At 36.9% G+C, this 22505-nt stretch overlaps 3 protein-coding genes and 2 long non-coding RNA genes across 5 annotated transcripts; 2 read left to right on the top strand and 3 right to left on the bottom strand.

Moving 5' to 3' along the window:
* Positions 1 to 1292: 1292 nt before the first annotated feature.
* LOC147760421 (uncharacterized) lies at positions 1293 to 3542 on the bottom strand. Its single transcript, XR_015330837.1, has 2 exons — positions 3391 to 3542; positions 1293 to 2706 (listed from the first exon to the last, which is right to left on the bottom strand). It is a non-coding gene; the product is annotated as an uncharacterized LOC147760421 (long non-coding RNA).
* Positions 3543 to 3561: 19 nt separating this feature from the next.
* LOC147760420 (uncharacterized) lies at positions 3562 to 5431 on the top strand. Its single transcript, XR_015330836.1, has 4 exons — positions 3562 to 3746; positions 4610 to 4697; positions 4878 to 4981; positions 5171 to 5431. It is a non-coding gene; the product is annotated as an uncharacterized LOC147760420 (long non-coding RNA).
* A 5837-nt stretch (positions 5432 to 11268) lies between these two features.
* On the bottom strand, positions 11269 to 11898 carry LOC112041955 (GTPase IMAP family member 4-like). Its single transcript, XM_024075771.2, has one exon. It carries the CDS (start codon positions 11896 to 11898, stop codon positions 11269 to 11271), a length of 630 nt encoding a protein of 209 aa, XP_023931539.2.
* A 2037-nt stretch (positions 11899 to 13935) lies between these two features.
* LOC106160579 (uncharacterized) lies at positions 13936 to 16954 on the top strand. Its single transcript, XM_013537219.3, has 3 exons — positions 13936 to 14964; positions 15618 to 16207; positions 16501 to 16954. Exons 1-3 carry the CDS (start codon positions 14943 to 14945, stop codon positions 16672 to 16674), a joined length of 786 nt encoding a protein of 261 aa, XP_013392673.2. The 5' UTR covers positions 13936 to 14942; the 3' UTR covers positions 16675 to 16954.
* Positions 16955 to 17587: 633 nt separating this feature from the next.
* LOC106179620 (uncharacterized) lies at positions 17588 to 22359 on the bottom strand. The gene is made up of 3 exons (XM_013563336.2): positions 21594 to 22359; positions 20311 to 21111; positions 17588 to 20075 (listed from the first exon to the last, which is right to left on the bottom strand). The coding sequence occupies exons 1-3, from the start codon at positions 21960 to 21962 to the stop codon at positions 18663 to 18665; spliced, it is 2583 nt and encodes an 860-aa protein (XP_013418790.2). The 5' UTR covers positions 21963 to 22359; the 3' UTR covers positions 17588 to 18662.
* Positions 22360 to 22505: the final 146 nt, after the last annotated feature.

Below are 22505 nucleotides of genomic sequence, written 5' to 3'. Positions count from 1 at the left end.
ATTAACAATTTACAAGCACTTTCATAACTTTATGTTATGCCTTTGTTTGTAGTCCGTAATGTGTAAAGTCTTTAGAGGTAATGTCGTCTAATTAAGAAGTAGGTTTTTAAAAACTTAGATTGAAGGGTGTGATTCCCCATGGATCGTCAGAATGTACATGAGCAAGTGAACATTAAATGAGTGATACTGTGTGAGAGACCTTCACGTTACTTGTGTGGAACCTTTTTATGACCACCCCGACCCCAAATTACATGAAATAACCCCCTATGATATAATCCCGGGGGGGGGGGGGAAGCAAATATTTAGATAACGCGATCTCTCATACTGCTACAAAGATTCCCACGTTCTATGTTTAAAACCCTGTACACCAGGAAATAATTAAACGGCTTCAAAAGAATATATTTTGCTTAACTAAAAGTTACATGGTACAAGCATGGCCAATCCCAAACTTCAGTAATGACCCCTCTTATAATCATTAGATTCCCTGTGGAAACTAATTCTTACTTCAAGGTTAATTCGAAATTCAAGGAAAATGCCGGACAAGAAACTTTCAGAATAGCCACTTATTTAGTTGTTATTATTTATTTTTTGAAAATTTACCCATATTTTCCAAGGTGTATAAAGTTGTGAATCAGAATACAATTCCGATCCCATGCACTGCATGAAAAAACACCTTTTATCGCCTTTCATTCATCTACAAAATGTTATCGAAAGATGATCCCTCATCTTTCATCATCCTTTCCTGACGAAAAGGTCATCTTTCACCTTTCATTTGTAAAAGGTCATCTTTTTATCAACTTTTACGTCTCGGAAAGACCGTCATTCACATTTTCATTAACTTTCAGTTTTCAAAAGTTCAACTATCACCTTTTACACTGCGAAAAGCCACCTTACATTCCAGCTTTTGTTAACTGGAAAGGTCTCATTTTGTTAACTTTTATTTTCTGAAAGCTTAAGACTAATTTTATAATAATGCGTGGTGATCTTTTGTATGTATACTATTTATTTTATGTACAGGACTTAATTCCGTATCTTACATTAAGCGCATTATGGAAAAAGCGAATACTTTTGCAAATTGTTTGCATGATGAAATGTTTCGCACTTTGATTAAAGTATTTAACTGATAGATTGAATATGGTGATTTGCATTTCGGAGAAAAAGTATGCAATCTTGCATTGGCTGGAGTTTATGTATAAATATATAGCATTCAGAGCAGTAGAAGAAGTGTTCACCGAATTTCACTTGAGGTAGACATATGATTTTGACGCTTTAAACGACAAACAACTTTCAGAATCGAAAGTAACTATATTTTTATTCCAATATTGTCAGGGTTTAAATACAGCAAATAAAAAATTATATGTCAGAGGTCACATCTCCATATTTGCCTAGATAATTACTTTCACAGGAAATGATCTCCATGCTTCTGGACAGTAGCTAATTATGTCAGGATTATAGCATTGATTGCACCAAGTCAAAATAGTGTTTGAGGTCACCTCTCCATAATTTGCCTGGCTAGAGGCTCGTCTCTAAACAGAAAACCACCCCTCCTCGACAAAAAAGGCAATAGGATCTCTCGTCACTAACTTTGTTATTTTCAGTAATGTCAGGATTTTAGCATTGATTACACCAAGTCAAAATAGTGTTTGAGGTCACCTCTCCATAATTTGCCTGGCTAGAGGCTCGTCTCTAAACAGAAAGCCACCCCTCCTCGACAAAAAAGGCAATAGGATCTCTCGTCACTAACTTTGTTATTTTCAGTAATGTCAGGATTTTAGCATTGATTGCACCAAGTCAAAATAGTGTTTGAGGTCACCTCTCCATAATTTGCCTGGCTAGAGGCTCGTCTCTAAACAGAAAACCACCCCTCCTCGACAAAAAAGGCAATAGGATCTCTCGTCACTAACTTTGTTATTTTCAGTAATGTCAGGATTTTAGCATTGATTGCACCAAGTTCGAAAAGTGTTTGAGGTCACCTCTCCATAATTTGCCTGGCTAGAGGCTCGTCTCTTAACAGAAAACCACCCCTCCTTGACAAAAAAGGTTATAGGATCTCTCATCACTAACTTTGTTATTTGCAGTTATGTCAGTATTAGCATTGATTGCATCAAGTCAAAAATTATAATTACAATAAATGTCAGAGGTCACCTCTCCATAGTTTGCCTGACCAGGGGATCGTTTCTAAGGATAAAACCACTCTAAAATTGTTATGATGTGTTTTAGACTCCAGAGAGCAAGTTTTACCTTTTACATAATCCCTAATAGTAAGGCCCTGGGCATGATGGAAATATTTAACCGAAGTTGGATAGGTAGTAATCAGCTATGCAATTGGAATTTGTTTGTATTGGAACTGGTTATATTACTGACAGACTGTTTGCATATCCTTCATTCATCTTGCTTACACTTCTGTAGTTAATCTTAATATCAGAGGAAAATTATCAACCATACATAACTGTTTACTTATTCTCTTGCTCAGAGCGAGTCAGTCTCCCCTTTACCATTTTAGCATGTTTAATTCCATAAATCTGATGGAGAGGGGGTCTGAGGTAAACACAATGAGGTTATACACGTAGGTTAACAATTTCTATTGTAGCTGCAGACCGGAAATTCATGTATAACAGGAGCACAGGAATGCTGCCTTCTTTAAGATGTTCATCTATTTTCTTGTGACGACAGGCACTGCTTTTTCATCCTTGTGACGCCCAATTCCTTAATAAAAGAAAAGACATAGTGAATAATAGAGACATGACAAAAACACATGACAATATTTTTCTGAGAACTTAATTCTTTTCTATAATGTGCAGCTGTTTTAAATAGTGTCATTTTCGGTTGTATAAGGCTGTATTCCCAGAGCTTTTAGATCGATCTCTCCCCGCAGGGAGTCTCACTAGATTACTGTCAGATAATCTGGCTTAAATGTCCGTCCTGCCTACTACAAGCTGTAAGGGGGTAATTAACTTTCGTGTCCGCTCGGCTGACAGCTATTTAGCGTGAACCCCCAGGGAGTTAGGTCGATCTTAAGTAGATCGATCTAATCTCTGGAAATGGGGTCTAAGTCGAATCCATCCCCTTTCACATTAAAGCACCCCCTTGTAATCCAACACATGGGAATATTCTAACACTTTTAAAAATGACAACCCCTTGTTGTTACCCCGTATCGTGGACGTGCACATATATTTCCAAAATTCACAGTGAGGTCAAACGTTAGAACAGACAAAAGCCAAGCCCAATGAAGCTCAGTTTAACTCGATCCTTTCTCGAGAGACGGCCAAATTACCCTGCAACATGCAGTGCGTCGAGAAAGATTCCCGCTTTAATCCCAGAAGTATGCTTTGCTATAATTTGTGTTAACATACACTGTGCGAACAAAACTGAAATCACTATATCACCTACCTTGTAAAACGATGACCGTCTGCCCCGTGTCTATAGTGATCTATATAATTGTCTCTTGCTGTTTTAGTCTTGAGTAAAACACGAAGTTAAAGGTTGCCGTGCGAGCTTTTCTGCCATTAATACTGCGTTATAGGTCAATGCTAGAGAATCGGCGCGAAAGATATCCCATTACAGACTATCTGCGCATGCGCAAGGCCAGGCGGTTGAAAATGCGCGGACTGTAAGTCTGTGTAGGCCGGTCACAGAAGATAATTTCCAAGCCACCGTATTGATTATGGTCGACTTCTTTGCAAGATGGCATTTGTTGCGGCGATATTTTAACTGATGAGGATGAAGAGAATGAGTAAATGCATCAGGTAGGTCTAATATAACATTTGAATCATTCATAATAAGGGAACAAACAACCGTGTCACTGACGCCCAAGATGGGTTTTATGCACGGAGAACAGACCGTGCTGAAAAAAGATTATCACGATCGTGAAACAATTGTTAATCGAACACTCTGTCCTATTTATTAGAACACTGCAAAAAGTTTACGTCAAAGTACGGCCCCGCGTACAAGTAAAGATTCTGTACATGTATATAACTGGCCTGTATTAATCCCATAGAGTCGACCTACATTCCTTGACCTAAATTCCAGGCAGGGTTATATAATCAATGCACTGGTTCACTCGCAGGGTTCATACAGCACTTTAAGTGCTTGAATCTAGTATATATTGCCCCTTGTACATGTATTCAGTCTGTTTATGACATTAAAAGTACTTGAAATTGTTATTAGCCTTACAAAGGGCTTGTATTTATCATTTTCCCTAAAAAATTCTGGGATTTGATCAGTTAGAAATTTGTCGAATGATTATTTCAAACCTTGTTTTTAACCTGAATGTAGACATGCTGGGGGAATGCCCTTTTTAATCTGTCAATTTTTTTCTCATGTTTCATTATCATTAAAATACAAAGTTTGTGTGAATGATGCACCTCTTTTGTATGCAAACTTAAAAATGACAGTAAGATGCATTGAGTTATTGAAAAGTTATTGATTTAGAGCCTCAGAAGTCATTCAATTTGCTTTTATGTTGCTGTATGAACCCTAAGCAGTAATCATGAATATCTTCATCATTGCATGTAGTTATTTCAGCATTCATATTTTCATTAATGAAAACTGTTTGTATGATATTACACTAAAATAATTCACTATCTTAAAATATCTATTTCTTTTCCAGATGCTATTAAAAGACAGGCTGTCTGAACAGCATATAAAACAAGCAAAGTGGATGGACTAAGGCAAAAAAATTGGAAGAGAAGAATGGGGTATGTAATACAGGAGCCTATATAAGTTCTGTACAAAGCCCAATCAAGTTGCCTAGCAGTAATCATGAATGCATATTTTCATCATTACTTGTAGCTATTTCATTATTCATATTGCCCTAATTGAAAACTTTTTGCATGATATTACACTCAAATAATTCACTCTTTTTATCTATTTACCAGGTGCCATTAAAAGATACTACAGTTCTGAAAAGTAGGAGGATGTTCTAAAACAAGCAAAAGGACTGGATGAGCTGAAACAAAAAATATGGAAAAAAAGGAAGGAGGTACTATTATAGAAGCATGTTTAAACCTTGTAAAATCTCTCTTTTAAGACTTTTGATGGCTTTAAGTCCATAGTTTGAAAAAACTTCTAACATCATAAAAGTTGCCATTGTTTTCATCATATTTGATTAGCATTAAAATGAACTGTTACCCAAAACAGCATTTATCATTACATGCATCCTATTTTTCAGGAAGCAAAAGACAAAGATTTGGGCAGGCAAAGTGTTCTCTTGACAGACGATTCCAGGAAAACTACTCCCAGGAGAGTGGGAAGTTATGCATATATAGTAGGACTAGTGGATCTGGCTGAAAGTACATTTAGAGAACATTTCCTGGGCCTTTCTTGGATAATCAAAACAAAAAATCAAATGTCCTTGGATTATCAAAAAACTTTCAAAAGACAAGCGCAACCTGCACAAAAATGTTATAATGGAATAAATTATTAAAATTTATACCATGTGTTGTTCTGTTTATCAATATATTATTAAATCGCGGCAATAAATATTACATTAAAATACGTAACAAAAGAAGGAAAAAAGCAATCTTTTCTTAAATAAAAAGGTTTGAAAAGGTTATCTTTTGTATCTGAAAAGTTGCACAAAAGGCATCTGAAAGTTGGACTTTTTAGCAGGAAAAGGTAGAGAAAAGTGGGTCTTTCATATGTCTTTTAGCATGCAAAAAGTTGATGAATGATGAACTTGAGAATACCTTTTCTTCAAGCAAAAGATCGTCTTTTTGCAGCAAAAGGTTTATGAAAGTTAAACTTTTGAGTAGAGAAAAGGTGAAGAAAAGTGGGCCATTTGTATACCTTTTCACTTATACAAAAGTCATTTAAAAGATCGTCTTTTACACCTTTCCTAAAAAAACGAAAGGTCTAGGAAAGGTGTGAGAAGGTGAATAAAAGGAGGCCTTTTGATCGCCTTTCAGGATATATAAAAGCTGATTTTTCATGCAGTGATGCACAGATATGTCGTTGATAAAGAGTTCCCATTAATCCCATGTTTATGATCACAAGAGAGACCTCTATATTTCGATATTGTTGAAAATGTTTGGATTGTCATCATGCAGGTATTCAAAGTAAAAGTAGGTATTGTTAAACGAAGAGAAAGAGAGAGAGAAACACAGAGAAGAAAATTCCCGTGACAGTGCGTTTTTCTTTAAATACTTCCTTCTGTTAATTATGATTCATTATTCATTTTTTTTAGTATGACCGTGAAACAATGCTCTGTAACAACATTAAATATCCCTTTTCTGTAAATCACAAGTGCGTTCGTCTCCAAGCGAGAGAGTTATATTTAGAACTAATGACATCGCCAGTTCTTGGAAGAGATGGAATGGAATGTACACTGGTTCTTTTAACAATAAAAGCATGTGAAACGAAGAGGAAAACATCAGTACTTATTCAGCAGAATTGAAATCGAGTTAAAAAAAAAAAAAAAAAAAAAAAAAAAAAACTCATCTACATTGACGTTCTGTTCTCAACCAGCCGGCTGTAATAATTTCACTTCACGTGCGAAGTCACACGCTAGCCGCCTTGCTTGTCTGGTTCAGAAATCAAATTAACATGTCGTAGCGAGATTGAAATACGACCAGATTTTACATCGGATCTGGTCAAATTAGAGGCCAAATTTCAAGATTAAAATATGACCAAATGAATATGTAGATTGAAATTTCAGCATTACAACAGAAATCTCAAGTGACTATGATCATAAATATAGTAAAAATACATTATATGCTGTGTTTCCTTTTGATTATCCTTAAATGGAAAATTTAAGATTATACGAAACGTAATGTTTGATTCGCCATGATCCCAGATGTCATGACTGTTGACTAATTTTGATGTATTCTGAAAATAATATTATTGTTAGAGGTAGGTATGACTTTGCATAAATTAAATGATTTAATGAATGGAGGTACTTTTCGACCTCTGACTCCCAAGCCATGCATACACTCAATGTAAACGGTCCAATTCTTATGTAAACGATGTATACGAAAAAAACATCTATGTTGGATAACAGTTTTTATTTATTTATTTTTTTAATCGCCCAAGTTTTGCAGCCGACAAAGGTTATGTGTTGGCTGGAAAGCGCTTCCTGCAACCAGCTCAACTTTACCCTATCCCCATCCTATTGCCGTGCCTGCCTCGGTCCAGAGGCGAGACACTTCGATCCATTTATCATTAAGATACCTTTCTCAGGGCACCAGATGATGACCTTATTCCAATTTTTCACGAAGATATTAACGTCACCTTTCCTCTGTAGTATTGAAATTTCAGTTGAAGCTAGTTTATGGGAACACACCCTTTGTATCTGCTAAGTAATGCAACGTTGATGAAATGCCCTTCCTCCTGAGCCTAAACCTGTTGATAAGAGGTTCAGAATAAACTGCATTCTGACTTCATTCTGACTCTTTACGTGGAACGCAGGTTTCCCAGGAAAAAGGATAGAAACTAATACTTGATACAGAAAACCCCACCTTGGAGCGGTTTTTTTTTTATCGAAACAACCAAGTTTGAACTTTCAGCACAAAGAAGTTTAGAAATCACAACAAGAAAGTTAAGGCAAAAATATACATTTTCTATCTAATCAGTAGTAAGGGGATTTTTTTTTCTGCATGAAAGTAGCGGGTGGAGAGGGGTGTGCTTTATTTGTAGCTACAGATCGACGGCAATTTCGCATCTAGGAATATGCAAATGACGGATGCTATTTGTTTTGAATTTCTTATTCTAGTCTGATGTGAAAAATGTTCAAAACAGGATGTGTACGCAAAGAGGAGTAACGCGACAAACACTGACACAAAGTAATTAATAACAAACACGAATAAGGAATTGTAATAAGTCACAGGAGTTATTAAAAAGGTATAAAGAAGATAGGCATCTATAAACAAAATTGCTTCATTAACCAAAAATATATTGGGCATTTTACATTTAATAATTTATTTATATTTCACCACATGCACCAATTAATCTCCTGTAAGATTATGCTACAATGTAATGTGAATGTTATATGAATGTCACAATTATCCTGCTTTTGGAGTCTAACTTTGTACATATGAGATTAAAAAGGTGGTTAACTGCATTACGATCTCATGCCTATTAATGTGGAATGCGTGAACTTTTAGTTGGAAATAAAGGGACTTAAAGTACTTAGCGAGAATACCAGCTTGGATAAATAATTGTTTCCTGATAAAGTCGATTCATTAGGATACATTTTTAAAAACTAATAAGGTCTCAAATATATCTTTCAATACCATACTTACATTCGACATAATAATAATAATAATTTATTTGCAAAAATAGCGACCCAAAGGTTGAAGTTTTACAATTTATCATAAATAAAATCACACGGGTATCTTGAAGTAACTAAAATTATACACTAAAAGACCAAAACTCTTTATCTTTCAATACCATACTTACATTCGACATAATAATAATAATAATAATAATAATAATAATAATAATAATAATAACTAGACTGCAACTGGCTTAAGCCAGTGGCGGAGGATTCCCCTGCAAAATAGGTGTGGAAAGGCTCTTACAAGGTCATGTGAAGGTCATGGGTTAAATTTGACCCCATATTCTGAAAGAGCATGTGCGAATTGGGGGGGGGGGGCAACTAAACATCACTTTTAGGCCACTTCAATATTTCTCCATGAAATAGCCGAATGACCTTGAAAACGAGGGTCAAGGTCAAATTTGACATTTAATTTGGGGGTGTTGGTATATGTTTGGGGTAGTTTACTATATTTAAAAATCTATATTAAAAAAACTAATCAGTCAAATGTCAATATTATTAGATACGGAACTGGATAGATATCTAGGGCAACTTTGTACATCATCCTTGTGGCTCTGTGATATCTGGTTTACCCCCTACCGAGTGTCAAGGATTTGTCAAAATGTTGAAAATTCTAGGAGATATTGCATTTTGAAATTTGCAAAAATTTCAATTTAAAAGGCTCTGTGACCTTGAAAATTAGGTCAAGGTAAAAAAAAAATGGGTGGACCGGAATAACTTTTCAAAGGCTATTAGTATGAATTTTTTCAGAATTTTAGAAAGAAATTTTTTGACGAAAAATAATAATAAGAAGAAGAAGAATAAGAATACCAAAAACAATAGTATTCCCCTATGGAGAATCCTAACTAGACTGCAACTGGCTGAAGCCAGTGGCGGAGAATTCCCCTGCAAATAGGTGTGGAAATGCTCTTACAAGGTCATGTGAAGGTCATGGGTTAAATTTGACCTCATATTCTGAAAGAGCATGTGCGAATTGGGGGGGGGGGGTCAACAAAACATCACTTTTAGCCCACTTCAATATTTCTCCATGAAATAGCCGAATGACCTTGAAAATGAGGGCCAAGGTCAAATTTGACATTTGATTTGGGGGTGTTGGGTATATGTTTGGGGTAGTTTACTATAGCATGTTATCACAAAAAATCAGGATTTCATGGAGAAATTGACAAAGTCACTATTTCTGTGAAATTATTAATATTTAAAAATCTATATTAAAAAAACTAATCAGTCAATTGTCAATATTATTAAATACTGCACTGGATATATATATAGGACAAGTTTTTACATCATCCTTGTGGCTCTGTGACATCTGGTTTACCCCCTGCCGAGTGTCAACCTTCTGGAGCATATTTTGCAATAGGTTGATCTTGACCTGACCTACTTTCATAAAATTAGGTTGCTGGACACAGAATCATTGTGTGACCTCACCTATGAAAGGATTTCTCAAAATGTTGAAAATTCTAGGAGATATTGCAATTTGAAATTTGCAAAAATTTCATTTTTAAAAAGGCTCTGTGACCTTGAAAATTAGGTCAAGGTAAAAAAAAATGGGTAGACCGGAATAACTTTTCATAGGCTATCAGTATGAATTTTTTCAGAATTTTAGAAAGAAATTTTTTGACGAAAAATAAGAAGAAGAAGAAGAAGAAGAACAGCTAAAACAATAGTATTCCCCTATGGGGAATCCTAATAATAATAATAATAATAATGATAATAATAATAAAAATTCCATTTGCTAGAATAACAACCCAAAGGTTGAAGTTTTACAATTTATCAATTAAAAAATCATACGGGTATCTAAAAGTTACTAAAAATTGTGAACTAAAATACCAAAGCTTTAAAACAAGACTTATAAGACAATTTGGAGCAGTATTTTACATTATAAAGGATGATTTAAAACGCTCCGTTTTCACTCTTGGTATTAAAAATTTGTTGCTAACCCTGAAATTTCTTGGATTCTTTTCTTTAAACAGATGGTGGAACTTATTAAAATTCTTGATTTTTGTAAAATTGTTCTTAAATAAAACGTCTCTCTCAGAGAGGTGAGATTACTAGCCTGTAGGGCATCCTTGTTAGTATAAAATGGGTAAATAATTCTAAAAGCTCTCCTTTGAACAGATTCTAAGCATTCGCATTGTTCGGCTGTAAGACCAGGCTCCCACACAGGACATGCATATTCTAGGACTGATCTAATTATTGATTGATATATAACTATTAGATCCTCAGTGGCCAGATTTGCCCTTTTCGACTGCCTGGGATAAAAAAAAAAGCCTGGCACAAGACTTGGAATAGAAAATATAACAAAATGCAGTAGTATCGAAGTAGCAAAGAAGCATTAACGCAGTAGTGGTGAGGAGCATATTTGCAGTAGAAATGCAATATAGCCTACTGCAATTCTACTCCAAAAGTACATAGGTTTGTACAGGGAGGAGCATTAATGCAGTAGATTAGCTGCATGATAGAAGCATGTTTCAAATATGCTAATTAGCTCCCAAATCGAAGCAGATTTGAAGCATGTTTGCAGTATGATTGCAGTAGTCTACTGCGCTGGAGTATCTACTGCGTTTTCGTGCGAGAGGCCCTGCCATACACTGGAAATCACGAACACCACGAGGTCCAGACACGCCCACAGACACGTGTAACACTGGAACGAGATAGAATATATATATATATATATATATATATATATATATAATTTTTTGAATTGCACAAGCGTTGGTCCTGTTACTGTTGATTATAATTTTTCATAGGCAAATAAAAATGAGTAATTATTTGTGCTTTTATTCATTCATTCACTCGTCGGTTCATACGTTGTCTCACCCAGAAAAGTTTCCTTATCATAAAAATAGTTCAAACGGGACGTTTCTACTTCATTCATCGTCTCCCTCTCTTTCTCTTCCATACACGCAAAAACACACCCACACCCATTCATACATTCGCATATTTTTGAGCTTATTCATTACTCTATCTGTTTTCTACATATTGACCTCGCTATTTTTTCAAAAACCACTTACTCTGGACCATGGAACTACCAACGGCTCTGAATGCATCCTGTTTGTTATCATGTCCTCAATTTGTGAGGCAGCAGTTTCCCCAGTCTGGTAGTCAGAATTTTCCAACATGATCACTCTGTGCTCACACAGCCGGACTAAATGCTGGAAATCCCTTGGACTTTCCTCCAAATATTCGTCTAACTTCAGGTCGGCTTCATGGTTAGAAAAGGTGAAGACTATGATGGTGCGCGTGTGGTAGTCTGACCCGAATGCGTCCTTAAGTTGTTGTATTAAAGTAATCACGGAGCTTGTGATGCGCCAATAACGCAGCACGAATAACAAAGCGTGTACTTCACCGACCGCGTGGGCTTTTGCGTTTATCACGCGCAGCACGTGCGAGTCCGTTGTGTCCAGTGAGCCGAAACCTGGCGTATCATAGAATGTACAGTTCTCGTGCGTTCTCTCCTCTATTTTGTAGCCCGCGGCTCCCTTATAATTTTTGTCCCGTATAATGTTCATCATAGCGGCTGACTTGCCGTGTCCCTTGTACCCCACTATGAACACGTTATAGTCTTGCAGGCTGTGGCGTACAATGCTGTTTTTTTCCAGTTTTTGATAAGCCATTCTCCTGCTCATTACGGCTACTTGGGCTTTAATTAACTACTCACAGTTGCTTAATAGTTATGAAGACTTGTAACCTTTACAGAACCAGAGACCTGTCTGGATGACCTCTATCAGGGTGACAGCTGGTTTCGAGGGAGAGGGTCCAAGGGTTCAGCGTGTGTGTCTCTAACAGTCAACTACTGGACAAATCTTCTTGACCAGCTTCTTGACCGCAGCAATAACTGACAAGGCCCTGTCGCTCTTATAAGAACCTGTGGCCTGGGTATTTAGTCTCTAGAATTTAGTCTCTAGAAGTCATCGCCTTAACTCAACCCTCATGCGGAACAGATATGGCCGACCATTTATTAGTGCGTGGGTAATCTCAAATTGGTACATTGCATAGGCGCCATCTATATGTTGAAATTCTTGTTATCTGTGTTTTTGTATTCTTCACTTGGACGCTATCTTCTTTTATTGAAACATTTATAACATTTATTGATGTGACAAGTGTTGCTATGTGAAATACAAACATACTTTAATTTGCACATGCGGACACATCCCTACACACAAATAGTAATAAATAGTGAAAAATAGCATAACAATAATAATGATTATTATTATGATGATGATTGAGTTTAACATACACATTTGTTCTGTAGAATTTTCAATGTATCTTGAATGAATAATAAAAAATGGTAGAAAAAAAACAGAACTGGAAATATTGCATGATCAAAACAAATGATGTAAAAACTTAAAATATTACATCATAGCCCTTGTAAGTGCCAGATTCCCTGTTTTATATAAACAAGGTGTAAGTACAGATTCCTTGTTTTAGCTATAACAGTTATGAGTAGTTTTCATTACTTGTGTGAGTAGCGCGCTTATTTGAATGCTACTGGGTCATAACGCTACAAGAATCCGTACAAGAAGGGTCTCTCCTGCAGCTAACCGTATTTCCCAACGTAGTATAGTGTATTGTAACAGTTCAAAGGGAGAAATCATAATGTAAGTGTTTATACTATCAAATGTGTATTTATAAGTTTTCTGTATAAATTATAAAGATGAAAAAATAGGTACCGTGTATATAAGATAGAGCACCTGGTAGGGTGTGGTAATTAATATGAAGTACGATAAATGATAATATGAGAACGCATTGGTTTAATTATCAACTGCAAAACCCTTACTGTAATTCAGTATATAACGTTTTAATTATGATTATTGCATTATAAGGTAAACTTCATATCATTTCTGTTTACTGTATAGATATAGCAAATTTCAAGTCTCGCTATATATAACCGAATTAATGTAATGTAATGTTCCATATATCTAGTAAATTATACTTAGGCCTATGTATTTGATGCATAAGTATTTATATAGTTTCCTTTATTTATTTATTTATTTATTTATTTATTTATTTATTTATTTATTGTTTTGTTTTTTTTTTAGATTATGTACCTTGCTTGCTTGCTTGCTTGCTGTCATGCTGACATGCTGACCTGCTGACTAGTCCATTTACTGTACTGACATAAGCGATGTGAATGGTTACTGAACTGAACATTTAAAATAAAGCATGAGTAACATAAACTCTCCAATGTCTCAACGATTTCAAAGCCCTCATCACGCGTAGGCATATTTTATTTTTTATGCATTCACTTTAGCAGGTGCGCACATACGTACACGTTTCTACACAAATTTAAAATAAATAAAAAAAGAAACGTACACAAATACTCAAAGACATTTATTTACACAATCGCACACACTGTACAGACGCTTTCAAGACATATAAAATGATTGCTTTATCTGCTGTAGCCCCAGATAACAAGCAGAATAATGTCAGTTGTGCTAGGTTAGAGGTGTCCCACCTAACACAATTAAGAAAATAAATGTTCAAGTCAAAGAGGAAAGACATTAAAAAGAAAAACAAAAAAAAAAAAAAAAAAATCAAAGTGAAAAGCCCAATGATATCATAATAGTAACAACAACCACAGCAACATTAAAAATAATAATGATGATAATAATAATACCGTGTAACACTTCTTACCGAACACTCAAATATGTAAATGTGTACATGACTCTGTCAGTGGCAGTCTGTACCTTACGACCGATTGCAAGGTGTAAATTGTTGTAACTGTGCTAATTGTGGGGCTTGTCACTGTCACTCTGTCGAAAACCTCGATATTAAAAGCAACAATTCACTTAGTGAATTAAATGGAGTTAATGCTGAGGCGTGGGTTTAAATTCCACCACTGCCACCGCGTTTAGGCCAATCGACGATGGTCACGTCTCATTGTCCTAATTAAAATATATATTTATACCAGTTTATGCCCCCCTCACCCCAAAAAATAAATAAATAAAATAAAACTAGACATAAAACGCGGGCATCATGGAACGAGAAAGTACAGCATTATATCAAAGGCGGATTCAGGATTATTTGAAGGGGGGTCAGCGGATGCAAAGCCGACCCTTTCCCTCCTAGTCGTGGGGTTCGGTTTGGTATTTAAGAGGGCGAACGGTGCCATTTGGTGGGTTTAAGAACTATGATTCAGCTAGATAAATTTCTAGTTTCAAGAGGGGTCTAATATTGGCGTAATTGTTTTCAGAAATCGAAGAGGGGGGACAGGACCCCTGACACCCCACTTAAATCAGCACTGGTATAATACGTTAATATGTATATATGGCGATAGGTGGTAGCACTTATCAAAAAGAACATCGTGACATTGGCCATGTCAATTAAAGAGTGCACGTGGGTTAATCGTTAAAGAAAACCTGCTATTTGTAATATTTCGTAAATATTTATGGATACAGACATTATTTGTCTTCAAAGTTAGCTATGTGCATAATACGAAAAATAACACCTTTCATTTGACGTACTTTCGCTTTCATAGCTCAGTAGTTGTTAGATATAAAAGATCACGTCTCTCTTCCATGAAACGTAAACCCACGTGGCTAATATAGGCCCCATCGCTGCCTTGGACCTGATAATGCGGTTGTACCGTTAACGGGGTCGATGTTGTATGCATTGGCGCATGTACTGTAGGAAGCAATATTTTGAAAGGTCACAGACGTAAATAACAAAGATGGCGGAACCTACAGCTGATGGTAAGACGCAGTGCATTCCTTTGTTAACACATTATCATCACTTAAATCTGTTTAAAATAATTGCATTATGCTTTTAATTTGTGCATTACATTCATCATTTCGTACAGTGCGACGCATTATAATATATAACATAATGATCACAATAGAAGACAGACCAAGCGTGTGTGCAGTAGGACGATTTATGATAGTAGGCCTATAATGCTTACATGATGTATAGGCCTACATGTATATATTGTGAACTATGATCTACTAGGACAGGATTGGGCAAGGCAATTTGTTCGATTAACCTGAATATTTGTTTTAAGCAGTGCTTAAATTACATTCAGATAATGGCATGTATATGTTCAACGACGCTTAATGCTATTTAACCGAAGCATGTGAATGTGTGCACAAATAAGAGTTTAGTGTGTGTGTGTGTGTGTGTGTGTGTGTTTATAGAGAGGGTAAATATTTTTCATTTTTCATATTTTCTCCCCACCATCTTCTCGCTATTTGTAAATCGCTGGCTCCATATTTTGATACCCCTTTCCCTCTCCCTCTTCTCGTTAATATATTTCCCTTGCCTTGCCAAGGTAAGACCAGAAAAATATTTCGGTCTGTATTTGATAATTTCCATTTATGATAAATGGATTTGTGTTTGTATTATTTTTCAGATTACATTGAACACTTAAGCGTGATGCTTGTCGGTCGAAAGGGGCACGGAAGAACGTCTCTGGCTCGTGCTCTTCTTGCCCAATCAGATTCCCCCGACCAGACCGAATGCTGTGTACTTCATGGAGACATAAAAAGCTCTGCGAATGACACTTGGAAATTAACACTTATAGATACCCCTGGAATTGGAGATTTAGATTTTACCAAAGAGCACATCGTAGAGGTCATCCGTCGCCAACGAGAAGGTGTACAGCAAGTCGACACATTTTTATACGTGTTAAGATATAACTTAAGAGTCAGATCAACAGAAATAGAGGCTATAGACCTCTTGGAAGATAAATTCTTCGGGACATTTTTGAAGAGGGCCATCTTTGTGTTTATCCATGACGGTAGAACAGCTCTCAACAGTGAACAAAAGCAAAATTTCGTGGATTCGCTACCAAAGACTTTTAAGGAGAAAGCAGAACTGGCAGGAAATCGTGTTTGTTTAGTCGGCACTGCTGAACCAAATAGCATACTATGTTTTTTGGAGGACCTGCGAGGAATGGTCCGAGAGATTATGCGTGAACAAGAAAAACCGTGCATTCTGAAGGTAATGATTGCTACAATTCTTTCAAATGCTTTTTATACCAGAAAAATGGGCTGGGCATTATTTTTCCTCTCCCCAAGTGTTTCTAGGACACTGGTAAAATGATTTTTAAGGCAAATTTGATATTTATTTTTTCTTAATTTGTTTATTCTGGTTATTTTGTTATTTTTTCTGTACATTTGTAAAGGTTTTATAAATATTTTAGATATCATCTAAAATAAATAGAAAGCGTTACTATTATTATTATTATTTATATGACTGCAGCCTTTATGTCTGCTGTATATTTTTTATTAAAGGAGGAAGCCTCGTTGTGGGACATCTACCAGTACATCTCCGTGCTTGAATATTTCACTAATGGACAGTCTGGAAACGAAGGAAACGACTTTGATGATTTCTTCGTTGTCGACTTTGAAGATGTGGACTCCAAAGTTGGCACGTGGGTCAAAGTTGTCGTCAGTAATCAAAAGTGACCATGTGTAATGGATGATGCCATAGACAAACAAAAGCCCGTGTGCAACAAAAACCGTTGTAAACTGTGAATTGATCACTTCGGTAGTTTGACTCCATTGAAAAGAAATCATGGAAATCTCAAGTGATCATAAACTAAAATGAATTTTGAAGGTCGCGCATGGTGTCAGAGGAAAATACAGGGAAATCTCTGGGGCAGATAAATTATCATAAGACCAATATCACTCACAGTTCAGGGCCGTAGCCTCCGGGGGGGCAGGGGGGGCAGCTGCCCCCCCTGGAATTTGGAATTTTCCACATCGTGATAGGGGGACCCCCCCCCCCCCTTGGGGGGCTTCGCCCCCTCATGTCCGCTTACTGCCCCCCCTGGCATTTTGCTCAGGCTACGGCCCTGCAGTTGAGCAAGCTTTGGCAGCTTTCAAAATTAAACTATTCTTTCTTGTGATGATCCCTTAATATTACAAAAGAAATTAATCTTCAAAATTGATCAGAACTGAGGACAACACCAGTATTTCATAAGAAAAGAAATTAAAAAATATGTTTAGTCATATGTCATATTGTTTCGTTTGCTTAACTAGCTTTATAGAATAACAAAAACGTGCATTAAACGTGTTACAAAACGTGTATTAAAGGTTTATAACAGCTACAAGTCCAGTACTTCGCCTTTTAGGCAAATATACTGCTTGTGGGAAGTTGATGTGCTGCAAGTTTAGAGATAATATGAACATTAATGAAATCTCTTTGTGCTTTTCATCTCCAATTAAATTTTATTTATTATTCAAACTTTACAGTTTTGCTTTTTTTCAATTATTAAGTTTATAATGAGTTATCTACGCGTTCAAAATTTAAAAAAAGTTAAATATACAGCTAAATATTCTGAAAAGTTAAGATCTCTCCAATCTTAGACACTTCAAGAACGAAAAAAACAGTTTTTTTTTTTTACAAAAAGGGAGCTGAATAGTTGGACCAGGCAATTAATAAATGATACGTGGGTAGGAAAAAGTTGCTATATTCTCCAGAAAAATTAGAAATCGTCAAAAAATCTCTTAACCCAATACCTTTGGTCGTGCCATATATTGTGGTGTCAAAATTCTCTTGGACTTAATTACAAAAATGAGTCGCATCATTTGTTAAAACATTAAAGAATTCACATTGTTTGACCTTTAAGTGTTCAGACATAATAATTATAATGATAATAATAAACTATTATATCGTCAATAACACTGTAAATGTCCTTCAAATCTTAATACATAGGATATAAATCTAAATAAACGAAATATTAACTTGTGCAATATCAATCACATCTCCATCCCATAACATCAGTCGTACAACCCATTCAGCTGGATAAGAAAAACGTTCTACCAAAAAGATTTTCGCCCGTCTAATGAAAAAGTATAATGTAATCATAACTATGATTGTAGTATGAAACATTATGAAATTTCACCATGACTTATATCATGATTTAGGAACTGTAATTGTCTGACGCTGATGAACACGGTTTGGCATACAGTGGAATTTCTAATGTTGATGTTGCCTCAAATAGAAAGGATAAAACGTGTCTGCCACTTTCAAAGATAAAATACCTATGTACAAAAATACAAATTCTAAAAAAGAATTTCAGATACACACCATAACAAGAAGGAATCGTGAAAATTAAGCAATCACTGATGTGTGCATGGGGGAGGAGGAAGCAGAATGGGCCGGGGCTATTTTGTGCTATTCTCTTTTCCAAAAGCTCTACTAATAGGTATATACTGTGTAATAACAACACTATCACATAATCAAATCATAAAATGTTGCCAATAGCAATGTCCAAATTGAACGCAATGAACAGATATAAAATAGAGATATGCTAAATTAAACTTTATCAGCATAGTCTTAGTCGTACAAGAATTGAACTCTAGTCGCAGGTTACGTACATGAACATAGAGATGGCATTTTATCAATCTTAATTATCAGCTGAGTTTCCCTTCTTTCAAGACAAGTTGAGTTAATAATAATGGTTTTTGAATGCGCTGCTGTAGTAAACACGTGAAAAATATTGTTTCGTCGCGCTTAAAAGTTTACAGGCATTTGAGACGCCATCTTTTAGCACTGGCTCAGACACACGCAGTGGAAGCATTTCGTACAGGAACCAGGCTGGCATAAGCAATTTTCTCGCCACTAGGGGCTCTACGGCGTCGGTGTAACACGACGCCAAAATATCATTGACGATGATGGTGCCGTTCATGGTGTGGGGACAAAAGGCTCCGGTGACTTTCTTACTGCCTGTTGCCACAATTTCATCCATAAACATGGCATTAGTCGCAGGGTGATAAACGAACACCGCATCTCCAACTCGGATATCACGGGCGGCTTTCAGGAAAAATGGGAACGGTGAAGTTTTGGAGACAGCCTGGATATAATGACCTTCAGAGAGGATAAGGCGTTGCCCAGTTGAGGTCTCCAAGTGGACATATATAGTCTGGCAGTTGGAATCCGCATGGCCGAAGCAGAATATTTCCTCGAATCCGACCGAGCCATCGTCCCTAACACAAAGCACCTTGTCACCGGGAGATAGTTTGGCCATTGGTGTGACTGACCCATTGCTAAGTCGCACAGTGGAAGAGCCGTCGAAACAGTAGTACTGTGATGTTATGTATTGCTCGACTTCTTTTTCCAACTTGTTTTGTATAGCAACATCACTCAATTTAGGGTTTTTTGCTTTCAGCACTTGTCTCTTGTCGCGTGCTACGTTGATTGCATTATGGGAGAATTTCTCACCCTGATGAGCTTTTGCTATGTCATCAACGTGACGTATGATGGATTTTATGTAGCCTCTACGCTCTCTCCCGTCTTTAGTGACGCTGTTGATGAACACCATCCTGTCACCGGCCTTCTGAAGGATCGTCTTCATTTTGTCGGGAAGATTGCTTCTGAAACTTTCTGTTGATTTTCCGTTGTTCTCAAGTTCGTCCTTGTGAGTAGCTACAACAACCATATATTCAAAAATGACTTCCGAAAACAACGTACCTAGCTGAATCACGGCGCCCAATTCCTCTTGAGATGGCATTTCGTCGCAGCGAATGACAAACAAGAACACGTCGATACCGTCCTCGCCTTCGAGCAAACTAATACAATTCGCCAGCTTCTGCAGAATATCTAACCGTGCCTTAGTCGACACAGCCTCTAAGAGGCCGGGAGTATCAATGAGTCGCAAATCACGGCCACCCACATTAGCACAGTGCGATGACAGGTCTTTCGTTACAGCGTCCGAGGAAAAAGCTGCTCGGAAAACCCCTTCTTTTTCGACCATCATATTACAGGTGGAGCTCTTTCCGGTCCCCATCTTCCCGACGGCGACTATGTTGGTGTGCTTCCCCTTAGCATAAGCTTCTGGTAGTTGTTCATATGTATCAGTTACCTGTAATAGATGCCCATAATATAACCAATCTGTTTAAATTCAAAAGCTTATAACACATTGTCATGAAGGGATGTCCTCAATAATTCTAGGACATTTGCACAATATCTGAAAAATAAAGGACTAGAGTGTTGACCTTGCTATAGTGTTAAGCTATTCGCCTCATTTAACCGACGTGTTTGAGAGAGAGAGAGAGAGAGAGAGAGAGAGAGATGTCAGAGAGCACGAAGTTATTCACCTTGATATATTTCTGGGTCATTTGCCTCACTCTACCGATGCATCTCCTTAGACCAACAGCAGTAGGGCTGAATTCCGTGTACGCTGCCTCTAAATGTCGAACGATTTCTTTATTTTTCGCATGGTCAGCCTTTCTGTGAGTGAGTCCCTGTATATTATCTGTGAATGTGTCTCGTAAACTTTCAAGATCCTTCTCAAGCTTAATTATATCATGGGGAAGGTCTTGGACCTGAGTTTGGTGATCTTGGAAGAAGGTGCGTAGAAACCCCAAAGCTGAACAAATGTCGTCATACCTGTCTTCCAGATCTTTAATCTGGTTCCCCAGTCTGTTTTCGAATTCATATGGCTCTGCAGAATTATCAAGTTCGGATAAAGGAGCAATTTTGGCCAGCATCGGCTTGCCTTTGCCGCCATTTTGTTCCTCGACTTTTTCTACGAAGCGATTTATCAGCTTCTGCAAATTGCTGAGATCACTTGATTTTGTTTCGCGGACGTCGTACTGCATTTCTGAAACACTCGAGTCAACGTTCACTGTGCATTCCTGAGTATTCCTCAAGTAATCTTCGATGTTATTCAGTTTACTGTTAGCACTTACATCGGCGCCATATTCTTTAAATTTGAACTCTGCGTTTGCTCCCATGTCCCGTTCAAAGTTCTCCTTCGCATTGCGACTGTTCACGCGCGCTGTTATGTCGATGGTCAGATAGCCACCGTAGGCTAAAGATGACACATAATGTGTAGGATGAACCCCAGGTTTTCGTCTCACACTTCCGCGTCTTCGGTCGTTCAGGCGCTTAATTCCCTGAGAGACAAAAATATTATTATTATTATTATTATTTCCCCCGATATGTCGCAAAAAAAATCATTCTCGCCAGTACAAATTACACACGGAATAAGCGTAAAGGCATGGATTGAAAGGGTAACTGTAAAACACACCTGTGATACACAACACTGATATTCGTAAACATTTTACAATTTACAGTTGAACATTACTATTTCTGTTTTTTTTTTTGCATTTTTTATTCAGATAGTTATGTCAACAAACAAAAACTGAATAACTATATTATAATTATATTCTTGAACGTTTGCTTTTATTTTTTCATTTATATCTAGTCAATTATTTCCTTAATCATTGATCCATGCATGAATTTATTCATTTGTTTCTTTTTTTATCTCATTGCAAATTAATTGATTAAATCTGAAGTAATTTGATTAAATCTTCTAAAATCTTTTCAGAGAAATGTTTGACCTGATCTGGTTTCTTAAAAAGAAATAAAAACTCACAGTTTGCATACGAATAGACAGGCGCAGTGTGGTGACATCACCCTTCGTTGTATTTTCCCCACTTCCTTTCCAGCTAGCACTTGCTCCTGCCTCAGCCTTCAACCCCATGTTTACCCCAGGAATAGTCAAATCGAAAGCTTTTGCCTTGAGCCTCACAAAACCCTCACTGCTGCTGGTCTGAGTATCGCGCTCGGTTAAGTGCCCGGTAAATTGGCGAATTTTTATATCCCGATCTTTAGTGAAATCCAAACTATCCTCTTCTATGCCCTCAATTATGGCTTGTGTTTTTTCCATGGTATCAAAGTTGTATCCATCTCCTATTTGCAAGTCAGCGTGGCATTTAATCCAGTGTGGGTCGCTTGAATTCATGGTGCAGTCTATCTTTGCTTGTTTGTGCCCCAGTAAACTATACTGTCTATATTATGTTCAAGTGTGTGTGAAGTCTTTTCTGCTAGCAGCGTGCCAGTTTTGAAAGTTTTACTTTCGCCAAAGTTAACCAGATTAAAACGCTTTCCTGTCCTCTCTTTTAAAGGAATTTGATAACGCACTACCCTGTTGATTTTAAAGTAAATATTTCAGTGCAGAATATCAACCCTTTACCTTGTTGAGATTGTTAGTTCGACTATACTTCATGAGCAGAGTATGTGTTTGGTAACGACGACTTCCTGCCTATCAACATCAGTTGCTGTACGCTGTGCGAGTATCTGAAAGACGTGAGTTGAGGCTGGCTGGGCGGATGTTACCTCGTGCCGCTGATATGCAAATCAATAACGCCTAGGAGGTCAAGAGCTCAGGGGGCGTCTCATAACATCTTTAACTTATTTCTGGCTAAAACAAAAGAGGATAAAGAAAACTATGTTTTCCCACTGATGTGAATAATGTGGCAAAGTGCCCGTTTCCCACTTTCTTTAA

The sequence above is a fragment of the Lingula anatina genome, chromosome 8 (assembly GCF_051362555.1).
Source record: "Lingula anatina isolate TDL-2025a chromosome 8, LinAna3.0, whole genome shotgun sequence".
NCBI classification, from domain to species: Eukaryota; Metazoa; Brachiopoda; class Lingulata; order Lingulida; family Lingulidae; genus Lingula; species Lingula anatina.
This window is presented reverse-complemented; position numbering and strand designations above follow the sequence as displayed.